The following is a 21,535-nucleotide window of genomic DNA, read 5'->3' as shown; positions in this document are numbered from 1 at the left end:
AACCATGCCCTAGCCCTAAGAAGAAAATAGGCACAGGTTGAGAAAAACTAATCAAGAGAGGTTTTGAAGCTGTGCAGATCAACTGAAGCCAAAAATTCACCCTGTATGACTACTACATACCACTCTATGAAGACATGATTGATCATCGCAGTTATATACACAACTTATCTCTGCAAATGTTTGCGCATGTTAAAAACCTATGCCTAAAATTTTCAAGGTTGTCGTGTGTAATCTGTGTGAATCTTCTCTATCCTTGAACATCCTTGTTCTTTAGAGATATTACTATCTATTTGGTGTTTTTCTATCTTTCTAAACTACTATTTTCAGGTTTCCTTCAATTTGAAGGTAATTTTGTACCTGACCAATTCAGAATAACTCAAAGTACTGTGACTGGACAGTTCCGTTTCGAAACTCTTTTAAAACTGTTTGGAATCCGTTTTGAAACCCTTTGGAAACGCTTTGAAACCCCCTTAGAAACCCCTTTTAAGGGGTTTTAAAAAAACCCTTTGGAAACTCTTATGAAACACTTTTCAAACCCTTTGAACCCTTTACAAAGGAAGGAACAGGAAAAGTAACAATAATTTGTAACATCCTAAAATATCTTAAAGGTCTTTAAACGATGCTTTTCTCACTTTTATTACAACAGACTTATAAAATAAGTAGAAACAAGCACATAACAAAAGAGAACTCTGGTGAAAATATGCTTTTCTCACTAAATAGTAAGTGATATGTTAATTAACACATATGAATGTACGTATGCCTATTGGGCCTATAGTAGTCTTTGCTATGTTTTAGCCTATAAATTGTAATTACTCTAAAAATAACTTGGTGTCCACTTTCGGACTGTAAAGGGTCTGTTAACCCTTCGAAGCTCTTTGGAAACCCTGTTTGAAACCCCTTTGAAACCGTTTCGAAACTCTTGAAACCGTTTGGAAACCCTTTTGAAACCTGTTTGAAAAGCTTTGAAACCGCTTTGAATCCCTTTTCAAATTTGGAAACCCTTTTGAAACGTTATGAAACTCCTTAGAAACCCTGTGGAAACTCTCATGAAATCCTTTTGAAACCCTTTGCAAAAGAAAGAACAGGAAAAGTAATAATTTGTAGTAAAGTTGGAATATTTGTGTTCCAAATATCCTAAAATATCTTGAGGTCCTCTAGTTGGCGTTGCTATTCTCACTTTTATTACAATACGTAGAAAGAAGCACATTAACAAAATAGAGCTGTCTAGTGAAAATATGCTTTTCTCGCTAAATAGTGATATTATATTAATCAAGACATAGGAATGTACGTATGCCTATTAAGCCTATAATTGGCTTTTTGCTATATTTTAGCCCATATTTTACTCTTGTAATTACTTTGAAAATAACCTTTTGTGCACTTTCGGACTAGTACTGTAATATATATTTTAATGGATTTGGGTCATCTAACTAGTTTAGCTTTTAAAGTTATCTCGGATGACCAGTTTAGTAAAAAATTGTAAATAATTCATAATCATAATCATAATAAATAATGGTAATAGGACTGAGTGGAGTCCAATTTGGTCTGTAATCATACAAGTGATCAACAAAATCGGACAACTGCGAATTGGGAGTGTGACTTGTTAGTCAAGAGTATGATTACAGACTGAATTGAATGACACAATGTCCTGTTACTAATTAATCATAACCGTTACAATTTCCCACAATTTGAAAAATAGCTTTTAATAGTCATTTGTAAATATCATAATAAGAATTTGGGAATAGCTGTCAAAATGGCTGTCAAGTTTCTTTCAAAACAGTCACTGGAAACTAAACCTCCACAATTTCGCAAAGGCAGTCTCTTGAATTGGTTACTATAGTGACTGTAATCAATGTTGTGATTGGTGGATTTAGTGGAGAGGACTTAAAATGATTGGCTCATGTAACTGTCTGATTACAGGTGTCCAATTAAAGCCAACTGTCCCATTACACTGTCCGATTACAACTTTGCAGATAAATTAGAGCAAAATACACCAGTTTATGCACCAATCACATTTGAGGAAATTGTAATTGTTATTATAATAATACATTATTTATATAGCACTATTTCTATCACTATCCAATAGCGCTTTACAATGAGTTTAAAAATATCTCACCAATAAAAATTTAAAAAAAAACATAGAAATATATAAAACATGAGTAAAATAAACTAACTCAGTCAAATAACTAAGCTGTAAAAATCAGAATAAAGACCTATGATACTACAAAGGTATGAATAAATTGTTGCTGTTGTTGTTAGGAGGAATTTGCTGCCCAAATAAAGTTGGGATATAATTTAAGTTGTTTTAATTTCTATTCACTCTTTAAAACAATGCATAGGAAACTAGCTATTGGTTCACATATACTTTTGGTAAATAAATTCAATTATACTATTAAGTTATAATAATTATTTGTCTGCAAACCTGGATAAATATGGCTATGCTAGCTATAACTCACTTCTGTCATGTCATGGACGTCAGCAACATTTCCCAAGTGCATACACAAAGGTATGCACAGTAGGCATAAGAATTATGATTATCAATTGTGTGGATCAAGTCATTTTAATATCCGCGTCACAAAAGGCGCCTTATTAAGTTATTTTCTGGTTCAAACAGACAAAATTACAAAACATCCCAATTTGATGATTCAGTACATGAGAATGAACTGACTGAAGTTCACTTTGTGAAGTGCATGTGTGTCATGGTCAAAGCAAATGGCCAATCTCCATGACGAGTAGTGTCGGAACCACGTGATTGTCGGAAGAACTTTCAAAGCATACTAAAGTTTCCAAAATTAAGAGTGACAAGCTAATTAAAATTTTACAGTACTAACAACGTCATACTAGACCACAAGTGCCAGAATAAAATAATAGTGAAGTATGTTACATGATACCTAACAAGCATCAGATATTAAAAATAACAATTTTTTTCCCGATAAATAATAATATTCACATGCAGTATTATATTTAAGTTTTTTCCCACAGTGTAATGGGACCATTTGACAAGTGGTCAAACCATCAGCCCTCACAGGACGTACCTGTGAGTGGTCAGTCTGACAAGAGGTTGTGATTTCACAGGAAATTTTCTTTGTTTTTGCAAAAGTGATTGCTTACTGTAGGAGGCCGCTTATTAGAATGGAGGGCACAGGGTTGTTCAGCTGATTGATGTCTACAATCTAAAATGGAATAATTACATTGAAATAATAACCAGGCCACACTGAGTCAGGTACTGATCATAGAGCCTGGGCCTCAGGAGATAAGATTGGTTTTGTAAAACAAGTGGGTTTCTAATTAATGTATACCATTGCAAATTCCATTAACTTGTTTCTGTGAATCTTGTGATGAATGTTTGTCAATGTTGTTATTACTACTAACAGCGCTAGCAGTTTCATTTCGAACCTGCTTCAGGAAACTTATTATTCCTGCAATGGGGCAAAAAAGAAAAAAAAATGAGAAAAAGAAACTTGCCTTGAGTGAGAAATACTACAAAACACAAATTACAAGTCAAGGCTGCAAACAAAAAGCAAACAGGACAAACGTAACAAATTAAATAAAAACAATTACATAAGTTTAACAATTTGTTTTGCAAGGGTCCAGTATATATAAGCTAACCTCCACTTGTCTTTATCTCCTCTTAACATTATTTCCTGGGTGGAATCCTTGTGTGGCTCATTCATGTCAATGTTATTGAGCAGAACAGTGCACACAAACCAACCCCATGTACCAATTCTCTTTAACATTATAGTACCTAGTGCAAGGTGGTTCTAACTTTTCTCCTAATTACCCAACTTACCTGACCCTCCAGTGCCTTTCAAGGCCATTCCTCGCTCCTTGCTGTCTTTCCCTCTGTTTGCTGGAATCATGATGTATCTATACATAGAGAAGTTAACATTCATAAATTTGATGGTAACTGTATATTGCACACTATTGTATTCTCAGTGTATAAACATATCACTTAAAATAGACAGCCTCTTCAAATCATAGTGGTCTGTTTCATAAATAATTTGAATTGGTTGATATAAACTGTCAAAAGAGTTTCTCACAACAGTGCTGGAAATAATGTTCTTCCATTTTTCCTTTCAAATTTCTATTTTGGACAGACATGTAACAGATTTGGCCAGACTTACAGTAATATTTACCAGGTACTGTCAAAAAGCCTAAAAATAATTATTAACCATCAATCATCAAATAAGATAACTGTCATTCATCAAACAAGAAAAATCTTACTGTTAGCCGTCAAAAAACTGAAAATATAACCATTAACCGACAAAAAGCTGTATTTTTTTTCACTTTCAGCCTTGAAGATTACCCACATAGAGACCGTCTGATGACCCAAAAAAGCCTACTACCACATCCACAAGCAACACATACCTAGCTACAACTTGTAAGTGAACATTTCTGAACTCCTTTAATTTCTCCACGCAGTTGTTATACTCCTCAACAAGAACAGGATCTCCACTTGTAAGGGCTTGACATAAAACATATTAAATGGTTAGTGTTATAAACTAGCCAAGTTATAATTAGTAAAGTACATGTAGTATAAATTATGTAAAGTTTTATTAAATTTTACACAATAAAACATCTAAAACTTAAAGCATGTACAAAAAATGTTATTTAATTAATATTTAACACTAAATATTATGTTTTTCGCTTTAATGGAGCAAAAATGTTTTAAAAAGTCTTAGTATTTTAATCAGCAACCTGAGAAGCCAACAACTTTTTGCCATTTGTCAGTTCAAATTCTGCAAAGTCACGCTCCTATTGGCTAAAAAGCTGTCAGTAGGTTTTATCATTACTTATTAAGTAATATATAAAATTCTGGCAACTACCATAAATAAGTGTTACCTTTTTTAATTAATTTGAATTTATTTGCATAATATATGTTTGATTCAATAACTCAAGAGTTCATTTAGTTGGATTACCCCTAAACTTTAATACAACATTCATAACCCAACACAAGCTACTGTAAGTATGAATACAACAAACTTGTCAAGGAAACAAGAGTAAAATGAAATAAGTCAGTGAAATAAACAAATAAACATTTTATTCTTTAATTGCTTAACCTGAGAACACATGGGAAATGTTGAAACCACTGGACTTCTTTTTTTTTTTTAATATCTTACAAGTACTCTCAAATTCACAGGGTGCTTTATATTATGACACACACCAGATACATGCCTTTGAGAAACAAGTCTCCAGTGAATATTGATGATAAAAATTCAAATATAACTCCTCTCATATTTTGCCATTACTCACTCACCAAAGTTTCTGATGGATGGTCCATTTGATACAGCCTCTATAAATGCACGATGTTTAGGAGGCATGTAGTAACGCATTCGATGTAAAAATTGGTCACCATCTGAAGAAAAAACAGTCAATTCCAAAAAAACTTAAAGCAACTGACACAGTTCTTCTGGAGCTGTTCAAAAGACAAATAATATTATAATGGAGTAAGCAAGAAACACAAAGGAAGGAATCTTGCCCCCAGGATTTCGTGAGGTAATTTTTTTTCTTGTGGTTTTCTTTTACGTCATGCACTACGGACTAAGAAAAAGAGGGACTACTTGTAGTCCAGGGAATATCAGACTTAACTGTTTATTACTGGTAATTAGACTGCAACAATTTCCTACCTGTATCTTTGGAATGTAAGATGCCCAATGCTGCATCAAGAACTTGAAAAACTGATGACTCTGCTGCACTTCCTCCAGAATACTGACAACAAACAAGACAAAACCACTGATTTTTTTTCTTAAAATGCTAGTTACATTCACAAATTATAGGAAATGCTCAATATTTTTAATTAACTTTATTCCTCTGAATCCCCTTGAGATATATTTTAATACAACTGAAAAATGGACCTCGTTGTCAGGGGTACCTCAATTTGATAGGCCAAAACAATATTAAGAACAGACAATTGCAACCATTTGTCTGGATAAAAGTTTGGCTATAAGCGAGAAGCATTTAGCTGCTTAATAGTAGTGGAGCTCCGGCAGCCTGAAAGGCCACCAAGCAGAGCACTATAATTATAGGAACAGAACCACATGCATGCATACAGATAGAAAACCATACACATCTTTTTTAATTTAATTTTTTTAGATCAATTTTTTTTTATTTAATCATAGCAACACTTACATGACTCAAACTTATATTACATGTCATTAATTACAATTTTAGGTCTGAATTTATAACAATGTTAAAAGCAACAGTTTTTTTTCTTTTTTTTTTATGATAAACAACCTTTTTGCATTATTTCTCTATCTACAGGACATCAATTTTTTTGCAACATACAACGTAATAACTAAGTTGAAAATATATGAAAAAAAAGAAAGAAATACTGCTTATAAAGTTTTGACAATTATTTACTTTTCATTAAATTTAAATTAAGTACACACTTCCCATTTCTTTTTAAACTGGCTGACCTTATTTGCCTTAAAAGCTATGTATTTTTCGGTTTCATATTTGATTTCCGTAATTCTTTTGAAATGGTTAAAGATGGGATTAATTCAGCCTTTACAACTACAGGTCCACAGATATGTTTTTCCTAGAGTCACTACATAGTTAATCAAATCCATTCCCTCCTTCAGAATACTTATCATGATGTCACATATCAAGAGGCACCCGCAACTTCCAAGCCTATTTAATATGCAAGAGGACACCATACTCCAAAAACACTTGGAAAAAGAGCATTCAAATAGAATATGATGAATAGTTTCTCAACCGTCTTGACAAAAGGTGCAGTTTGGAATTGATATGTATCCATCCTATTTTAAAAAGACGGTCATTTGTGTAGAGGATGTAGTTTAACACTTTGTATTGAAAAGAACTCTTTTTGATGGTCAACATGGCTAGCGGCAGGGATCGCAGGTGTGTGCACCCTACAATGACGACAATGATGTCACGCAACATGGCAGCCATACTCCAGCTAATAGGTGGACCGAGGCATGCAGTCTTACAATGGACATCCATGTCATGGTCAATTGACACCTGTCAAACAAGGTATCTGCAGACCAGTGTCACATGACGATATTGCGGGCTTACGTTTTCAGCTCAATGAGGTTACATTTTCTTTTAAGTTGACCACTGTCCGGGTACTTTTTTTTTTTTTTAATGGATCGCAGGCTCAAGTCAGGTTAACTTAGTGATCAGGAGCTCCACTTTTAGGCTTGGCTAAATCTATATACTATTCAAAAATCCATTTTAAAACTAATTAACAATAACAAGAAATGGTATGCCCATCAAAGGTGGGGGCAAGAAACTGCCAATAAACCATACATGTAAAGCTGGGGAGGAGGTGGGTTGAAAAGGTTGAGAACAAGATGTCCAGCAGACTCAAGGCTTGATTAGTGAAAACACATGGCAATCGAGAGCCTGGAGGTGATATTCATTAATCCTCTTTACAGTTTAACCCCCAAACTATTGTCTTTCCTTCACGAGCTCAAGCTTTAGCTAAAACTTGACAGTAAGGGATAATATATCGTTTTCTGGAGTTCAGGTGGTCAGGTTTAAGAAAGATGGCGTTCCACACAAGCCACCTTGTAATTAACCATCAACAATATACAGGGTTGTACAGTTCTGTAAGTATTCAAAGCACAGTGAAGCTCTGATTTTGGGAGGTTATCTATTTCTTTTTCTGTTCTTTATCTAACTTAATGTACCATGTACCAACCAAACAAATTATTTTTAGCACAAAGAAAAGGTTAACATTGGTCAATGGTTGTCTTCAAACAGCAGTCAAGTAGTTATAAATAACTTACTTGTAATGGTGTCTCACTCACACCCTCATAGACAAGGCCATCTGGTAGAGCTGGATTGCCATACCACCTAAAAAGGAACATTTTCATACAAGTTTTCTTAAATGTACTTTTTTCACTAATCTCATTTCAGCATGATTGTAAGGATTAAGTCTGCATACGAGCCAAGTGTTCTATTAAGCTGGAGCTTATCCCACTTTCTGTAACATGAAGTGACTAGAAGCATTTCTACCCTCCACCCAAACCATGGATCAAATACTCAGTGGTATCTAAAAAGAACAGAAAAGAACTTAACAACAAAATGTGTCTGGAGAACTGTAAAATTTAATGCAAATGATACTTACCCAGCAAGAAAGGGCCGCAGACTGTGATAAAATTCATCAGGATCACAAACATCTGTGTACAAAGTCATCATGTCAGAATCAATTAGCTGAGAACACATGAGACTACCAGTAAGCAGTCCTAAGTAAAACAATAAGCTATTGATTCAAGTTGAAAAAGATAAATTAACCATTATAGTGAGTTTGTGAAGCTGACCAGGTAAAAGGCTAGGCTTTATGTTTGAGTAGGTAGTTGATTTTGCCTTCTTTTTCTAAAGGATCAGACAAATAGCTTAGCAAAGTAGCCAACAGAGACCAAGAAAAAGATGGTTGTTTCACAGTGATGGTTACTTTCACTGACAACCTTGTAGTCATTTTTATTAGCAAGTCCTTGTGTGACCCTAGTGTTATTTTCTCAGTCTTGAAAGACAACTAACAAGGAGTATATTTACCCCCCATGCCAAAATGGTTGGGCTGCCTGACATAAACGTTGTTGGGGGGGGGGGGGGAGGGGCGGCTGCTAGCTTGCAAGAACTATCATTTTGTTCAAGGGGAGTAGCAATACACCTGATTGTTTCATGCTATGAAAATCAGAGTTAAGCATCAGCTTGGTAGCCCAGCTAGGCCTGTCGAGAAACTTTTCTTTACCTGATCTAAATTTGTAAGAAACATGTCTATTGTATCAGCCAGGTAAACCAGCTAGGCTTGTATGGAAATTTCCATTACATACCATAATTTTTTTAAGAAACATGTCCTGAGTTTTATTTCCTTTACCTACCATAAATTCGTAGGAAAGATGTCTTGAGTTTTACTATTGTTTCTCCAAGTGACATCAAGGCTTTCAACACTCCTGTGCTGTCACCGTTCACAACAGACTGACAACAGAAATTAGAGAAAAACAGGTATTTACTAAATAATTTTTCATAGAATGACCAGGGCTGCCAGAATTTTATTGTTGATATGCACTTATTTTCCCAAAATATTTGACACGACCTTTCAATATAAAATATTTGTACATCAGATTACAAACCACTTAAAAATTCCTGAAGCTAGTCATAATCATGGTAAATGTAAAATGCAAAAAGTCGTCTAACCTCCTGTCCTTCAATGATACTCTAACAAAGGAAAACAAATATAACAAGTTAAAAATAATATTAAGAACAATTTTAATAGGTGACAAATAAATATTTAATGGTAAATTGGCCTGAAACTCCAAGATTGGTCATTGTTGAATTGAACAAGTGTATGTTTCTAAAATACACCCTTTATTATAGGTTTAAAGGCTTATAATTCAAAAGTGGCATGGTGAAATTTTTATACATGGGGTTCAGAGCCACCTTAAAGTTTTGAAAACTTAAGGTGACTGTGAACCCTATGTACAGACTTTTTTTAAACTTTGCTGAAAGTTGCATCTCATCCTGCTAATCAAAATTTGATAATATAAAAAATTTCACTTTACTGTTTTTGAATTAAAACCCCTAATTAAAAACTATATTTAAGGGTGTTTTTAGCAGGTCATACTGTTGCTAGGGTAACCTATTGTGTCACGAGAATGATAACAATGTGTTCACCAATGATTGAGCAGTGTTTTGACACCATGATTATAGCATCAATTGATAAAAAGTGGTTATGATGACCCATCAAAATCTAACTCTTGGAAAGAGCAATGGAGACTGTTTTGAGCCACCATAAGTTAGAGTAATGACAAAAAAAGCATATCAAGGCAACCGAAGCTGGCTACTTTTGACAACCCCGAGTTAGTGCTTTGAATTTTCCTCATTTAATGGAAGAACTTTCTTAAATGTACATACAGAAATAAAGGCCAAAGTAATGAGATATATGGCCATCTGCCAGGCTCCAGTTAAAATTCGGATATTTATTACAAACACAGTGCCAAAGCCTTACATGATATCCTTTCCCAAAATCTAACTCCACTTGAAGTGGAACTTTTACAAATCCATCCTCAGTCCATGATCCGGTCATTTTAACAGAAATTTCTAAGTTGCTGAAAAACAACAGAAAAGGTAACAGCCTATGACAGACCTGTAGACTAATGTTAGGTATTGCTGCTAGATTGGTACACATACTTCTGAAATGCATGATACAGAAACAACCAATAAAACTTGTTTACATGCATCTATATAAAATTTCAGACAAAAAAAAAAAAAGACTTGAATAATTATGCAGCAGAGAAATTATCAAGCTGACTGGACTGGCAAATTGCTAAGCTAATCTTGGCAGGTCTGATTGGAAAAAAGTGCACCTTTCATGAATAGAATATGTAAAAGACCCACAACATAAATACCGGTATACATACATAACTTGTGCAATAATGAAGTTACAAGTGCTACATAATTGAATTTCTGTAGCCACTCAGAGAAATAGAAATTAATTAGCACTTCAAAAAAAAGTTTAACTTACTCCATATTACGAGGTCTCCAGTCATTAAGCATGACAATAAATTTGAAATAGAAACAGAAACAAACCACTCATTAGTAGATGATAAAATTTCATTATTTTAACTTTTCCTTTCATCAAAAATCATTGCATATCAAGGCCTGAAGTCCAGCTTTCTATATTGATTCTGTATTCATAAGTAATTTTAAAAAGAGAGTCTAGATTTGACCTATACCTATTAAAGTTCATTTTCCTGTTTATAATACAAAAATTTGAACTGAAAGTAGCAAATGGGCCTGAAGTATGAAAAGGTTGAAATACAGATGAAACCTGTTAATCAGGCCACAGTTAGGCTGCCAAAACCTACTTGCATTATAGGGTTGTAAGTATATCATAAAGAAAGTGATACACTGAGTTTTACTTTGGACCAAGAAGGGGGAACTTGCATCTCTAACCACCGACCTGCTATTCAGAAATCACAACTTGCAACTTGAAACTCACATCTTGCAACTTGAAACTCACAACTCCAACTTGCAACTGCATAATTTGCAAATACTTGGTCCCATCATAATGGGTTTTGATTATCTCACCAACATCTTACATTTTGCCTTTGATCACAGTACATTCATTGACAACTTAACGTTGACTGGATAGAGGTTTTTGCTGCTTGCTAGAAAAATTGTTGCAGTGAGAACTGGTATGCTCACTGTAGTCATGACTAGATTCTAATCAATAATACATTAAATAATTGTACTTTCACTTGCCTAAGTCACTTAACCCTGCACTTCAATGGCTAATAGTCAATATTTAAGAAATAGAAAACATGTACCGTGTTTCTGTTGAGTTATAGAAACACGAGTGGAAGTTTGGGAGAACGAGAAATGCTGTGCAGCTTTTTCGAGTTCTCCCAAACTATCACAAGTGTTTCTATTAAACAATTAGATTATGAGCATGAGATTGCTATCGCATGATAGTTGACGAGGTGCAGCCCGAGTCAATTGTCATGCATAAGAATCCTGAGCGAATAATCTAATTCTTTTAGTATAAATCTACTAGTTGTTCAAAACTTTCATCTAAATCCTCTTCACAGACACTTCGAAAACACAAAGAAGCGGCCCCCAGTGCACACTGCTACGCTACTCACTATCTATCACAGAATAGAACATGAGTACCATAGCTAATCAGAAGATGGCATTCATGATAGAACGCTAGTAGATTTATACTAAAACTTGATCGAAACACCAAGAACATGTTTTCTATTTCTTTTAGAGAACACCACAATGAAAAAAGGGAAAACAGTTCGTTAACTTTGGTTATCAAAATGTAAATTCTCTTTGGTTGTACCATCATTATGTCAACAGCTCGTGCTAGTTCTGTGTTTCTATTGAGTTATAGAAACACGATTTTTAACCAATTAGCACGTGTATTTTCTTAGGACTTTTTTCCAATGTATATTTTAAACCTACCAATAAAACAGTTGCACTTACAGTGCTAACAGCATTTTTTAAAAAAACTCTTAACTCTTAACACTTAATATGTTATTCTATCGGTAGTTATTTTAAAAATACTCCATATTTGAATTAAATGTTTCATGAAATTATGAGGCAGCTTACCGGTTGGGGTCGATGTATTGCCAGTTGTAAAGGGCATAACTGCAGTGTGTTATTACTGGAGGGATATCTAGGGTTGGAAAAATGCTAGTTAACTGAGCTGCCAAACCAAGGAATGTAAAAAAGGTAAAGTGTGCATACAAGCCAAGTAGCCCATCAAGCCAGTGCTTATTGCCGGTTTCAGTTGCACAGAGCAACTAGGAGTATTTCTACTCCCCCCTGGATAGGATGCGAGTCTGTTGCCATGCTACCCCTGGATTAAATCTGCCGGTACCCATTTATGCACCACAGTGCATGGCCATGGAGAGATGCACTGTGAGAGTAATTATGCATCTTGCCAAAGAACACAACCCAATGTCCCTAGCTAGGGCTTGAGCCTCAACCGTTCAATCTGGAGGCGAGCACACTAACCATATATCATCGTTGCATATTTGTGAATCTTTCTATATGTTTTAATTTTTAACACATCATCTTTTTATTCTGTAACTATTTATATGAGGGCCACTGGTTTTTCAGTGACTACTGTTGTGTGCTACCCTCAGTAAATAAAGTTGATTACTATTATTACCATAACCGGGCTGAGGCCATTGCGCCTCCACAATATGTATCTAATGCAAGAATTTTTTGTCGTTAAATTGAAAAAGTTTCATAAAATTTGAGTAAGCATAGTTATATCACACATCAATTGTGGATATAAATAAACTGTATATCATGTAGGGGCAAGTTCAAAGAAGTGCAAATATTACAGTAAAGTACAACAGTAGTGTACTACATACTTACAGAAATTTAAGTTAAGGAGTATAACAAATTTTGAACCAAGATAGAATAAAATCTAAGGGGAGTAACTTAATTTTTCTGTATTAGCAAGACTGAATTGATGCCAGGTAACATAACATCTGGCAATGAGATCGAGTACAAGCATAGAGCTCTATGTAAAATCTACTAATGCAAAATCAAGTGTTGCAACATGGGCACCAGTTGAAAAATTCAGTATTGAGAGCAAGATACTTGACATTGTTTGTAAGAAAAGGTTTTGGCTAGTGTTTTTAAGTTTCCTAGCCATAGGAGACTTGAGCATTATTTATTCTCGCTCCTTCTTTTTCCAGCATCTTGTTAATATGAAGGGTGTCTGTTTTACAGGATGCAGAGGTCTCCTGGCTGAGTTAAATACGAGGAACTGCCAGTCATGGGGTAAGGAGCACTCCATCTGGGAACTACCTGGGAGGAGTAGGAATTCCTGGCCCTCGTTGTTCAAAATGGATTAGCTCTCCACTGGATACATGTAAATTGCTACTGTGTGGCACAAACGTTTTGTAGGTTCTAATTTTCTGTGAGCTTTGGGATTTTTGGAGAAAGTTCCTGAAAAAAAGTTCGCTGAAAAATTTTCTCTGCAAAAATGTAATCCACTGCTGAAATTATACACACAAAAATCTCAAGTAGAATCTTAGCTTGTTGGTGCCATTTATTTCAAATGTCTCTATTGGTCAAAAACAAAACAAAACGTTTAGAAATAAAACGATGAAATTCCACTCAGTATACTACAGATGCGATAATGCATCAAGTGGTACCGTAGTCATTGCTGATCCACTGCAAGAGCAATCAGTTACTCTAGGGCAAGTTTTAAATGTAAGAGATTCAAAGATTCCTGATGTTCTTTCACTTGTCGATTGCATGTAGTTCAATAACATAATGAAAATGTCTTCCTGGAAATTGCAGAAATTATTAACCACCAAGAGGAACCAGTCCTTTAGAACTTCAAAAATTAGTTCCCGAAAAATACAAAAATTCGCTGATCCACCAAATTAAACCTTGCAAAAAAAAAATTGTGCCACACACTTTTCAGTCAATAGCATGGTTTTCTATAGCAGCATTTAATACCCAATGGACAAAAAATGTATCTGATGAATAGCATTATCCAACCTTTGAACAACTGTGGCCAGGGATGTTACAGGAATCCAACCTCCATTAATCAACAAAAAATGTGAAATTGCTAGTTTTGAGGTAATTTTTACTTACCTAAGTGGTTCGACACTGCCACCCAGGGAACTGCTAAACACTTTGGAAGAATCTACAAGTTGAGAACATAACCAGTAAATTCATATATTTTACTTTATCATCAACTCATTTTGGATTTGTTTTAAATTGTTTTGTTTTTGACTTGAAATTTTCAGACTGATATGTCTGGTTTACAAAATTTAATATACCGTTGGATTCCACTAATTTGAACTCAGCTATTTGGAATTCCCCATTATTTCAGACTCAAAATCACTCCCCTTGGATTTACCCTTCAGTAATTTACTATCAGCTATTTTAAACTCCTGCTATTTTGAACTATTTTTCATTTCAACAGAGAGTTTGAATTAGCAAGGTCCAACTGTAGTGACCTTCACTATAAATACAGTCAAACCTGTATATAATGGCGCTGTATACTAGCCGTCACTCTGTGTATAACGGTCACTGAACAATTTCCCAAAAATTGTCCCCTATATTTACTGTTAAGTTGACCTGCATATAGTGGTCACCTGTATATAACAGACACAGTCACTCTCAAGACTTCCTTAATCCACAATTTCATTATCTTTTACCTATATATAATGGTCACGAAACTGGGTTACGATTAACAAATAATGACAAGCTTTATTCGATTTTGGTTCGAGTTAGCTTGAGGTTTGACTTAAAGAGCGTTTGAGTTATCAGGAGTTGACTGTATGTTAGGTTTTGGATGTTGCAGTGGCCTAATGGTGAGTGTGTTGGACTGGGGTCACTCTGTTGTGTTCTTGGGCAAGACACCTAATCACTCTCATAATGCCTCTCTCTACTCCGATGGACTAGCGTCCCATCCAGGGGGGAGTGGAAATACAGTACTCCTAGTCAGTAATGCAATGTAAACCAGCGCTGAATTGCATAATCAACCAACTACCAACGCATTGTCTTTGAAACTAAATAATGATCCTACAGCACTGTTTGCCTAAGTCATTAACAAGATATAAGGCAGAATGCTTATATTTGAACTTAACTATTCCAAAATAGAAAGGTTTTCAATAGAGATTTGTCAAAACAAAACCAAAATAATCTCTCTAGTGAATTGCAAAGGACACATGCAATACAGAGAATCAATCAAAACTCGAAGTAGTTACATGTAGGAGATGCGAAGCACAGGGTGTGAACAAGCCACAACAAATTTTTGATTTTGGCTCTACTGGTGGGGCAAAATCTTTAAGCCCATTATGTAGTGTAGCAATGCAAAACCAATTATCTTCGACACTCAAATGAAAACCACTTTGACTAAGAATTTTTTGGTACATGGTTATTATCACAGTTGCTCACTATACCTTTGTTACTCCTGTGTCTCCTTTGCACCAGACATAACCATGGGAAAGACAGGAAAGAACCAAATGAGCTCTTTTCCACTCATCTTCAGAAGACAGTTTCTTGTAATCTAACAAGGGAAGCTACAAACACCAACATAACCCTGATATTAAGAAGATATACATGTATATATGCGCTGCTTTGACCTGAAACAGGTGGAACACATTTAACATAAAGATAGTATTTACAATAAATAAATAATAAGTATTAACATATTAAAAGAGTTCATAAATTTGACTCTGGTACAATTTTCTTCTTTCTCCTCTTCTCCTTCTCCTTCTCATATCCACTGACTCTTTTCTCATTAACTTTCTCACACATTTGACTAAGACCAATATTCTGAATGGTCATGTCACATTTATTTTTGTTTGTATGTAATATTTTTTATTAACAGGATATTTCATATTTGGAAAAAAGTAACCTGTTTTTATGTTTTTTTCTGAGATTTGGGGGAGGCTATTATTTGGAAGAGAGGGAACTTAATTACTGAAATTTGAAGTCACTCTTCAAAAATAATGAAAATTGAAATCAATCCTCAACAACATCTTCTGGAAAAGCCCTCTCCCTGTTAGCTTTAAATATTACAACGTATTAAAAACTATGCAAATATAAAATGTCATTTAACCATTAAACAAAAAGGAAAGTAAGTACACCAGAAAGCATCCTTACATCTTTAATCCTTTGACGTAAACAATCAGCTTCTTTCACGAGTTGAGGAAGATCTCTTGCAACTTCTTCCCAAGGAGAAAAATACTCTGGCAGACATTGCTTAAAAATAAATTAAATCAAATGAATCTCTCTATATATAGAGGAAGCAGCGTGGCCAAGTGGTTTAAGAGCACTGAATTTGAACTCTGTCTACAGGTCCCGGGTTTAAATCCCTTTCTGACTGCTGATGTTGTTTTCAGTAGCCCTGAGTTCAACTTCTCCGCTGCACTTATAAATAGCCAACCGGTCTGCCTCCCACCAGTTGGGATTCTTAACCTAGTTATGTTTATTTGAATATTTGTTTATCATTGTTTGTTTACATTGGTCCTGAAAAGCCCCAATGGGGAGTGGCCAATTAAGTATACATACATATATTAAACAGATTCTAAATTAATTCAACGTATGTGTTTAACATGACTGAAAATTATCACCATGGGATGATTTTGAGGGAATAATTCCAAGGAGGACTATCCTTCAAGATCACAGGCCACAAGAAAATATGTCAATGAATTTGGTCTGAAATAGACTCTCTTTTTTATCATTTTTTATTAGAATGGTTGTTACAAGTGAATAATTATATGAATATATGAAAGAACTGCAAAGAAAGATATGAAGACATAATTGATCATCCCTGTTATATATACTCAACTTAAGCAGTTGTCAAATTAAAGCCTGTAAAAAAATTCAGGCTTGAACAGGATTTGAACCCATGACCTCTGCAATACTGATGAGTATATTGCATAGGTCATGGGTTCAAATCCTGTTCAGGCCTGAATTTTTTCAGGCTGTAAAGATGATTTCCAGACTGTACTGTGCAATCTCAGCACCCTAATGTTTATAAATATTTTAAGTCACACTCAATGGAATGTGAATCAATGTTATTCGTTACATACCACATACCTTATCTTTAAGGCCTTTCAAATTCTTTTTCTAACAGCTTCATTGATTTTTACATCCAGCTGCAAAGTTGTTTTATCAAGTGATATGAGAAAGAACAATGCATAAAGCCTCACATCATAATGGCAGTTGACAGAAGAATTCATGCAGAGGCTTTAACTGCCAACTGCTAGGCATCACCCTCATCAGCCGTTGACCAGGAACTATGGTAGTTTCGGCGGCTAGCAACGGGACTACAGTTCCTGGCGCCGCCAGCAGCAGATGCCACTGGGTGATGCCTGGTCAGGTGTAATGGCAGCAAGCGTGTGGTGTATGCACAAGGAGAGTCCAGGCAGCAGAGAGCTTTACTGGATGCAGTTTAATAAGATATTGTGATCAGCGCAGATTTAGGCACTGCGCGATGACTGCCAGATCCAGTTGGATGCTGCCTCTGCTTCTTCTTGAAGAGCCTTGATTGTTGCTCAGAGAGCTTTCTTTGAGAGTCCGATGTTTGACAGGAAGGACCTGGTCGATCTTGCAATGAAGCCGTGGCAACTGACTTCGACAGGTATAACACTGCAGGCCCAGCCACGATCTTCACAGCTAGCACGGAGAGGCTCGTAACGGGTTCTCTTGCGTTTGTTAGCAAAGGCAAAGTTCCCTTCCCAAGGCACAATTAGTTCGACCAGATGCACGCATTTACGGGAGTTGGACCAGATTACGATGTCTGGGCGCACAGTTGTGATGGCAATGTGACATGGAAAATGCAGGGCTTTAGATAGATCAGCCAGCATTTGCCAGTCTTGGGCACCCTTAAGTAGCCTTGACTGTTTCGCTCTCTTCACAGCGGCTGGTTGGGGCTGCTCACCTTCCCTGTGGAACTTGATGCCTTGATTTGTTACCTCCTTAACTGGTGCGTTATTAGTGCTGGCGCATTGGTCCTGTGTGGCTTCAGCTATAACCCGCAACACTCTGTTGTGCCTCCAGGTGTACTTCTGAAGTGACTTATTGCAAGCCGTTAACACATGCTCTAGAGTGGCACGTGTTTGGTTGCACGCACGGCAAATGTCGTCGTCAATAATACCCCACTGTTTGAGGTTTGTAGGCGTAGGAAGGAGGTCGTAGGTAGACCTCAGTAGGAAGCTGATCCTCAGTGGCTCCATCTGGGCAAGGGTGGGCCAGCTGAGTTTTCTCTGTTCTGCCTCTTCCCAGCATGACCAAGCACACTGTTTAACGAACCCAGCTGCTGTAGCTGATCTTCTTTCTTCGTCGATGGCGCGTACCTCCTCGATGACCATCTCACGACGGCCTTTTGGACCCTGCGCAGAGAACCAGCGATGTACGTTATTACCCAGACCAGCTCTACTATCTTGCACTGCACCTACCATGTCCTTAGTTCGAAGGCTGGCTTCTGCTTCAGTTACGGCCTGTTCAGCAGTCCATTTCCAGCCAGATTTCACCAAGGGTTGTACCTCGCGGATCACTTGGTCAGGTGAATCCCGGAGCATCATGTGGAGACACACCTTGCCAGCCTTAAATTCATTCACAACGGAAGAAAGTGGTGGCTGTACCTTTGCCGAGCGGCTGTACAGCCCGACAGTTGTAAAGCTGGGAGGGACCCCTAGCCATTTTCTGAGGCATTTGCTGACGTGCCGTTGGATTGCTTCAACACGAGTGAGTGTTACCTCGTAAATCCGTAGCGGCCAAAGCAGACGAGGAAGGAGGCCATGCTGGAAAATCCATGCCTTCAGCTTTCCAGGGAGATCTGTCTCATTGATGGCTATTAAACCTTCCTTTGCAGTTTTCTCAATTTCGGTACTGCGATGGCGGTCAGTAAGCGGGATGCTATACCACCAGCCGAGACTCTTTACAGGTTGCTCTTTAACGGTTGGAATCTGGTCGCCACCAATGGAGAAGTGGATTTCTTTGACTTTGACATAAAGCTTCATATCATAATGGCAGTTGACATGAAACTTTGAATTTACTTCATGTAAGTGGTTGCCAAAAGTTTACATTTTGTGATGTCTTACATGAAACAAACCAGGATTTGTAAACAAACGCTCAAGAGTGTGCAGCATGGATTGGAAATCATCTTACATTTCACAACAGCTTAAGTTGTGTATATAACTGTGATGATCGATAATATTATGTCTTAATTATGGTTTTTATTCAGAATTATTAAAGATTATAAACTTCAGTTTGAATTTACAATAAAAGATGTGTAAATATGAAAAGAAAGGTAAACAGATACATTCAAATATACAATAAAATCTAAGTAATTAACTAGGAAATGGTTTCAAATGAAGAGGCATATATTTATAAAACTATTTTAAAACGTTTTGTCTTAACGAGGAGTAAAACAAAGTTGTGGCCTTTCTCATGAGTTTGGCATGTGCAAGTAGGAGGATGTTTACTCTGGCTTGACATAATTTAAATGTTTTTGTTTACAAGGAACTATTTTGTTACTGCATTAACATTGGCAAATTTGTAGCTCTTCTCAAATGTTTATGCAGATGAAAGCGATTTCTGGTTAGCTGCAGTCATAGTTATACCCGGTATATTTATAATGACTGTGTACTATTTTAGAGGTCTGAAGTGGGGTATTGATTTTTGTTCAGATCTGATAAATGAAAATCACAGATTTTAGTCTGAATTGAGGTACAGATTTCAAGCATACTGCACATGTATGTATGTAGCACACGGCCTGCACACCCCCACAAAAAACTTTGGGTAGCACCCCCTTTGGAAGGGGGGGGGGTCCACCATGGTAAACAATCTCACATTGCTCCCGGCACAAGCCACGACAACAAAATAGGATCTTGGTACCTCTTAGGGGTTCTTTTAAAATTTGTGACGAGCACTCCCGTCTTTTTTACACGGGAGCCCCCCCTCCCCCCTCCCCCCCTCCTCGTTGCAGTACTATCCTATAAGTTCTTATTTTACCAAGTTTGAAAAATTCGTCAGTGAATCATAAAGCATTTTTAACTTTCCAACGAGGACTTGAAAGTCAGCACAAAAAACACAAGCTTAACTGTGATGGTACAACGAAATAACATTGCTATCTAGCGAGACTTTCTGCCCCTACATACCGATACTTTACTTACGCTCATGTTTTCATTGTTTTGCAGCAATAGAGGAATTACAGGGTTCTACCGTTAAATTCATACAACTTCTTGTCTTTCCTTATAAAGAATATACTTACTAAAGGTTCTCTCTCTGGAACAAATCCAAAAACTGCTGATACATCAAACTCCTGCGGTGAGGGAACGGAGCAAACAGAAGCCATCGATGAGGAAGAAGAAAGATGGGAGTCTGGGAACGAATGAGCGTGGGATCGCGTGTGTTGCTGGCGCGTGATCATTCGTCACTCCCGTGATGAGTGATGACTGGCATTCATGAGGGTTTCACGGATGTGCGATTTTACTTTCTGGTAATAATAATCATCATCATCATCATCATCATCATCATCATCATCATCATCTTTACTGAGGAAACTTTTTCACGTACATGTGGTTTTCGAAAAGGACCTCAAAGATTAATACTAATTAATAGAACTAAAAATATGAAATTTATAAAACACTTAAGTTAAAAAATTAAAAACCTGTCTCTTAAAAATATTTACATTAGCAGAGTCTCGTATTATCTGACTGAGAGAATCTGGCTGGTGATTCCTCAGTTATGAGTTGTTGAGGAAATCCTACAGATCTCAGCTATAAGTTCTCAATTACCAGACTCTCCAGAACTCCTCCTTCCTTCGAGCCGGTAATATTAAAAATCAACCACCTGAGGTTGCCCCGTCTGTTTCAGGCAGTTACTTCATAACTTTAACTTAAGGTAGATCGCGGTCAGGGATCGCGGTTGCGGTCAGGGTTCGAGCCCCGTGTGTACAAAGGTGAGTTCAAAGATTCATTTCCAGAACAACGCTTTCTTGTGAACTAATCCTGAAAAAAACTGCACTGGAAATGATTGTATGGGTCGAGGTCGAGCATAGCCTTAGCCTGGGCGTTAATCCCTCACCCGGAGTGGAATGACCATACTCGACCCGCATAATCATTTCCAGTGCAGTGTTTTCAAGATCAGTCCACAAAAAAGCATTGTTCTGAAAATGAATCTTTGAACTTTTTTAAAAATCTTTTATGATCTTTTTGAATCTTTTTGAATCTTCAAATCTTTGAACTCATTTCTGCACTGGAAATGATCATATGGGTCGAGCATAGTCTTATTCCACTCTCGTGATCTCCTGGAAGCCTGGGTCTTAATCCCTCACCCGGAGTGGAATAAGACCATACTCGACCCACATAATCATTTCCAGTACAGTGTTTTCAAGATCAGTCCACAAAAATGCGTTGTTCTGAAAATGAATCCTTGATTTTTTTCAGGGGTTGGCTTTGTGTCTACATGCAATTATTTTAGCGCCATGAATTGTAATAAATAGAGAAACTCTTGAAACTACGGTGAATTGCATTCACATGCAACTTGTCATGTCGGATTTTCGGTGAACCTGTAACTG

The 21,535-nt window shown here is 36.5% G+C and overlaps 1 protein-coding gene across 1 annotated transcript; it reads right to left on the bottom strand.

Annotated features, from left to right (window-relative positions):
• Window positions 1-618: 618 nt before the first annotated feature.
• On the bottom strand, window positions 619-20,326 carry LOC110065174 (indoleamine 2,3-dioxygenase 2-like). Its single transcript, XM_089288951.1, has 16 exons — window positions 20,228-20,326; window positions 16,111-16,209; window positions 15,405-15,524; window positions 14,089-14,140; window positions 12,076-12,142; window positions 10,487-10,501; window positions 9,971-10,070; window positions 9,160-9,180; window positions 8,844-8,940; window positions 8,090-8,141; window positions 7,749-7,815; window positions 5,625-5,706; window positions 5,255-5,353; window positions 4,366-4,462; window positions 3,788-3,864; window positions 619-3,416 (listed from the first exon to the last, which is right to left on the bottom strand). Exons 1-16 carry the CDS (start codon window positions 20,309-20,311, stop codon window positions 3,286-3,288), a joined length of 1,260 nt encoding a protein of 419 aa, XP_089145077.1. The 5' UTR covers window positions 20,312-20,326; the 3' UTR covers window positions 619-3,285.
• Window positions 20,327-21,535: the final 1,209 nt, after the last annotated feature.

Source organism: Orbicella faveolata, unplaced genomic scaffold (genome assembly GCF_042242905.1).
Source record: "Orbicella faveolata isolate gen_17 unplaced genomic scaffold, um_ofav_v1 contig_2, whole genome shotgun sequence".
In the NCBI taxonomy this organism is placed as follows: Eukaryota; Metazoa; Cnidaria; class Anthozoa; order Scleractinia; family Merulinidae; genus Orbicella; species Orbicella faveolata.
The sequence above is the reverse complement of the archived record's forward strand: the minus strand, read 5'-3'. Positions and strand labels throughout refer to the sequence as shown.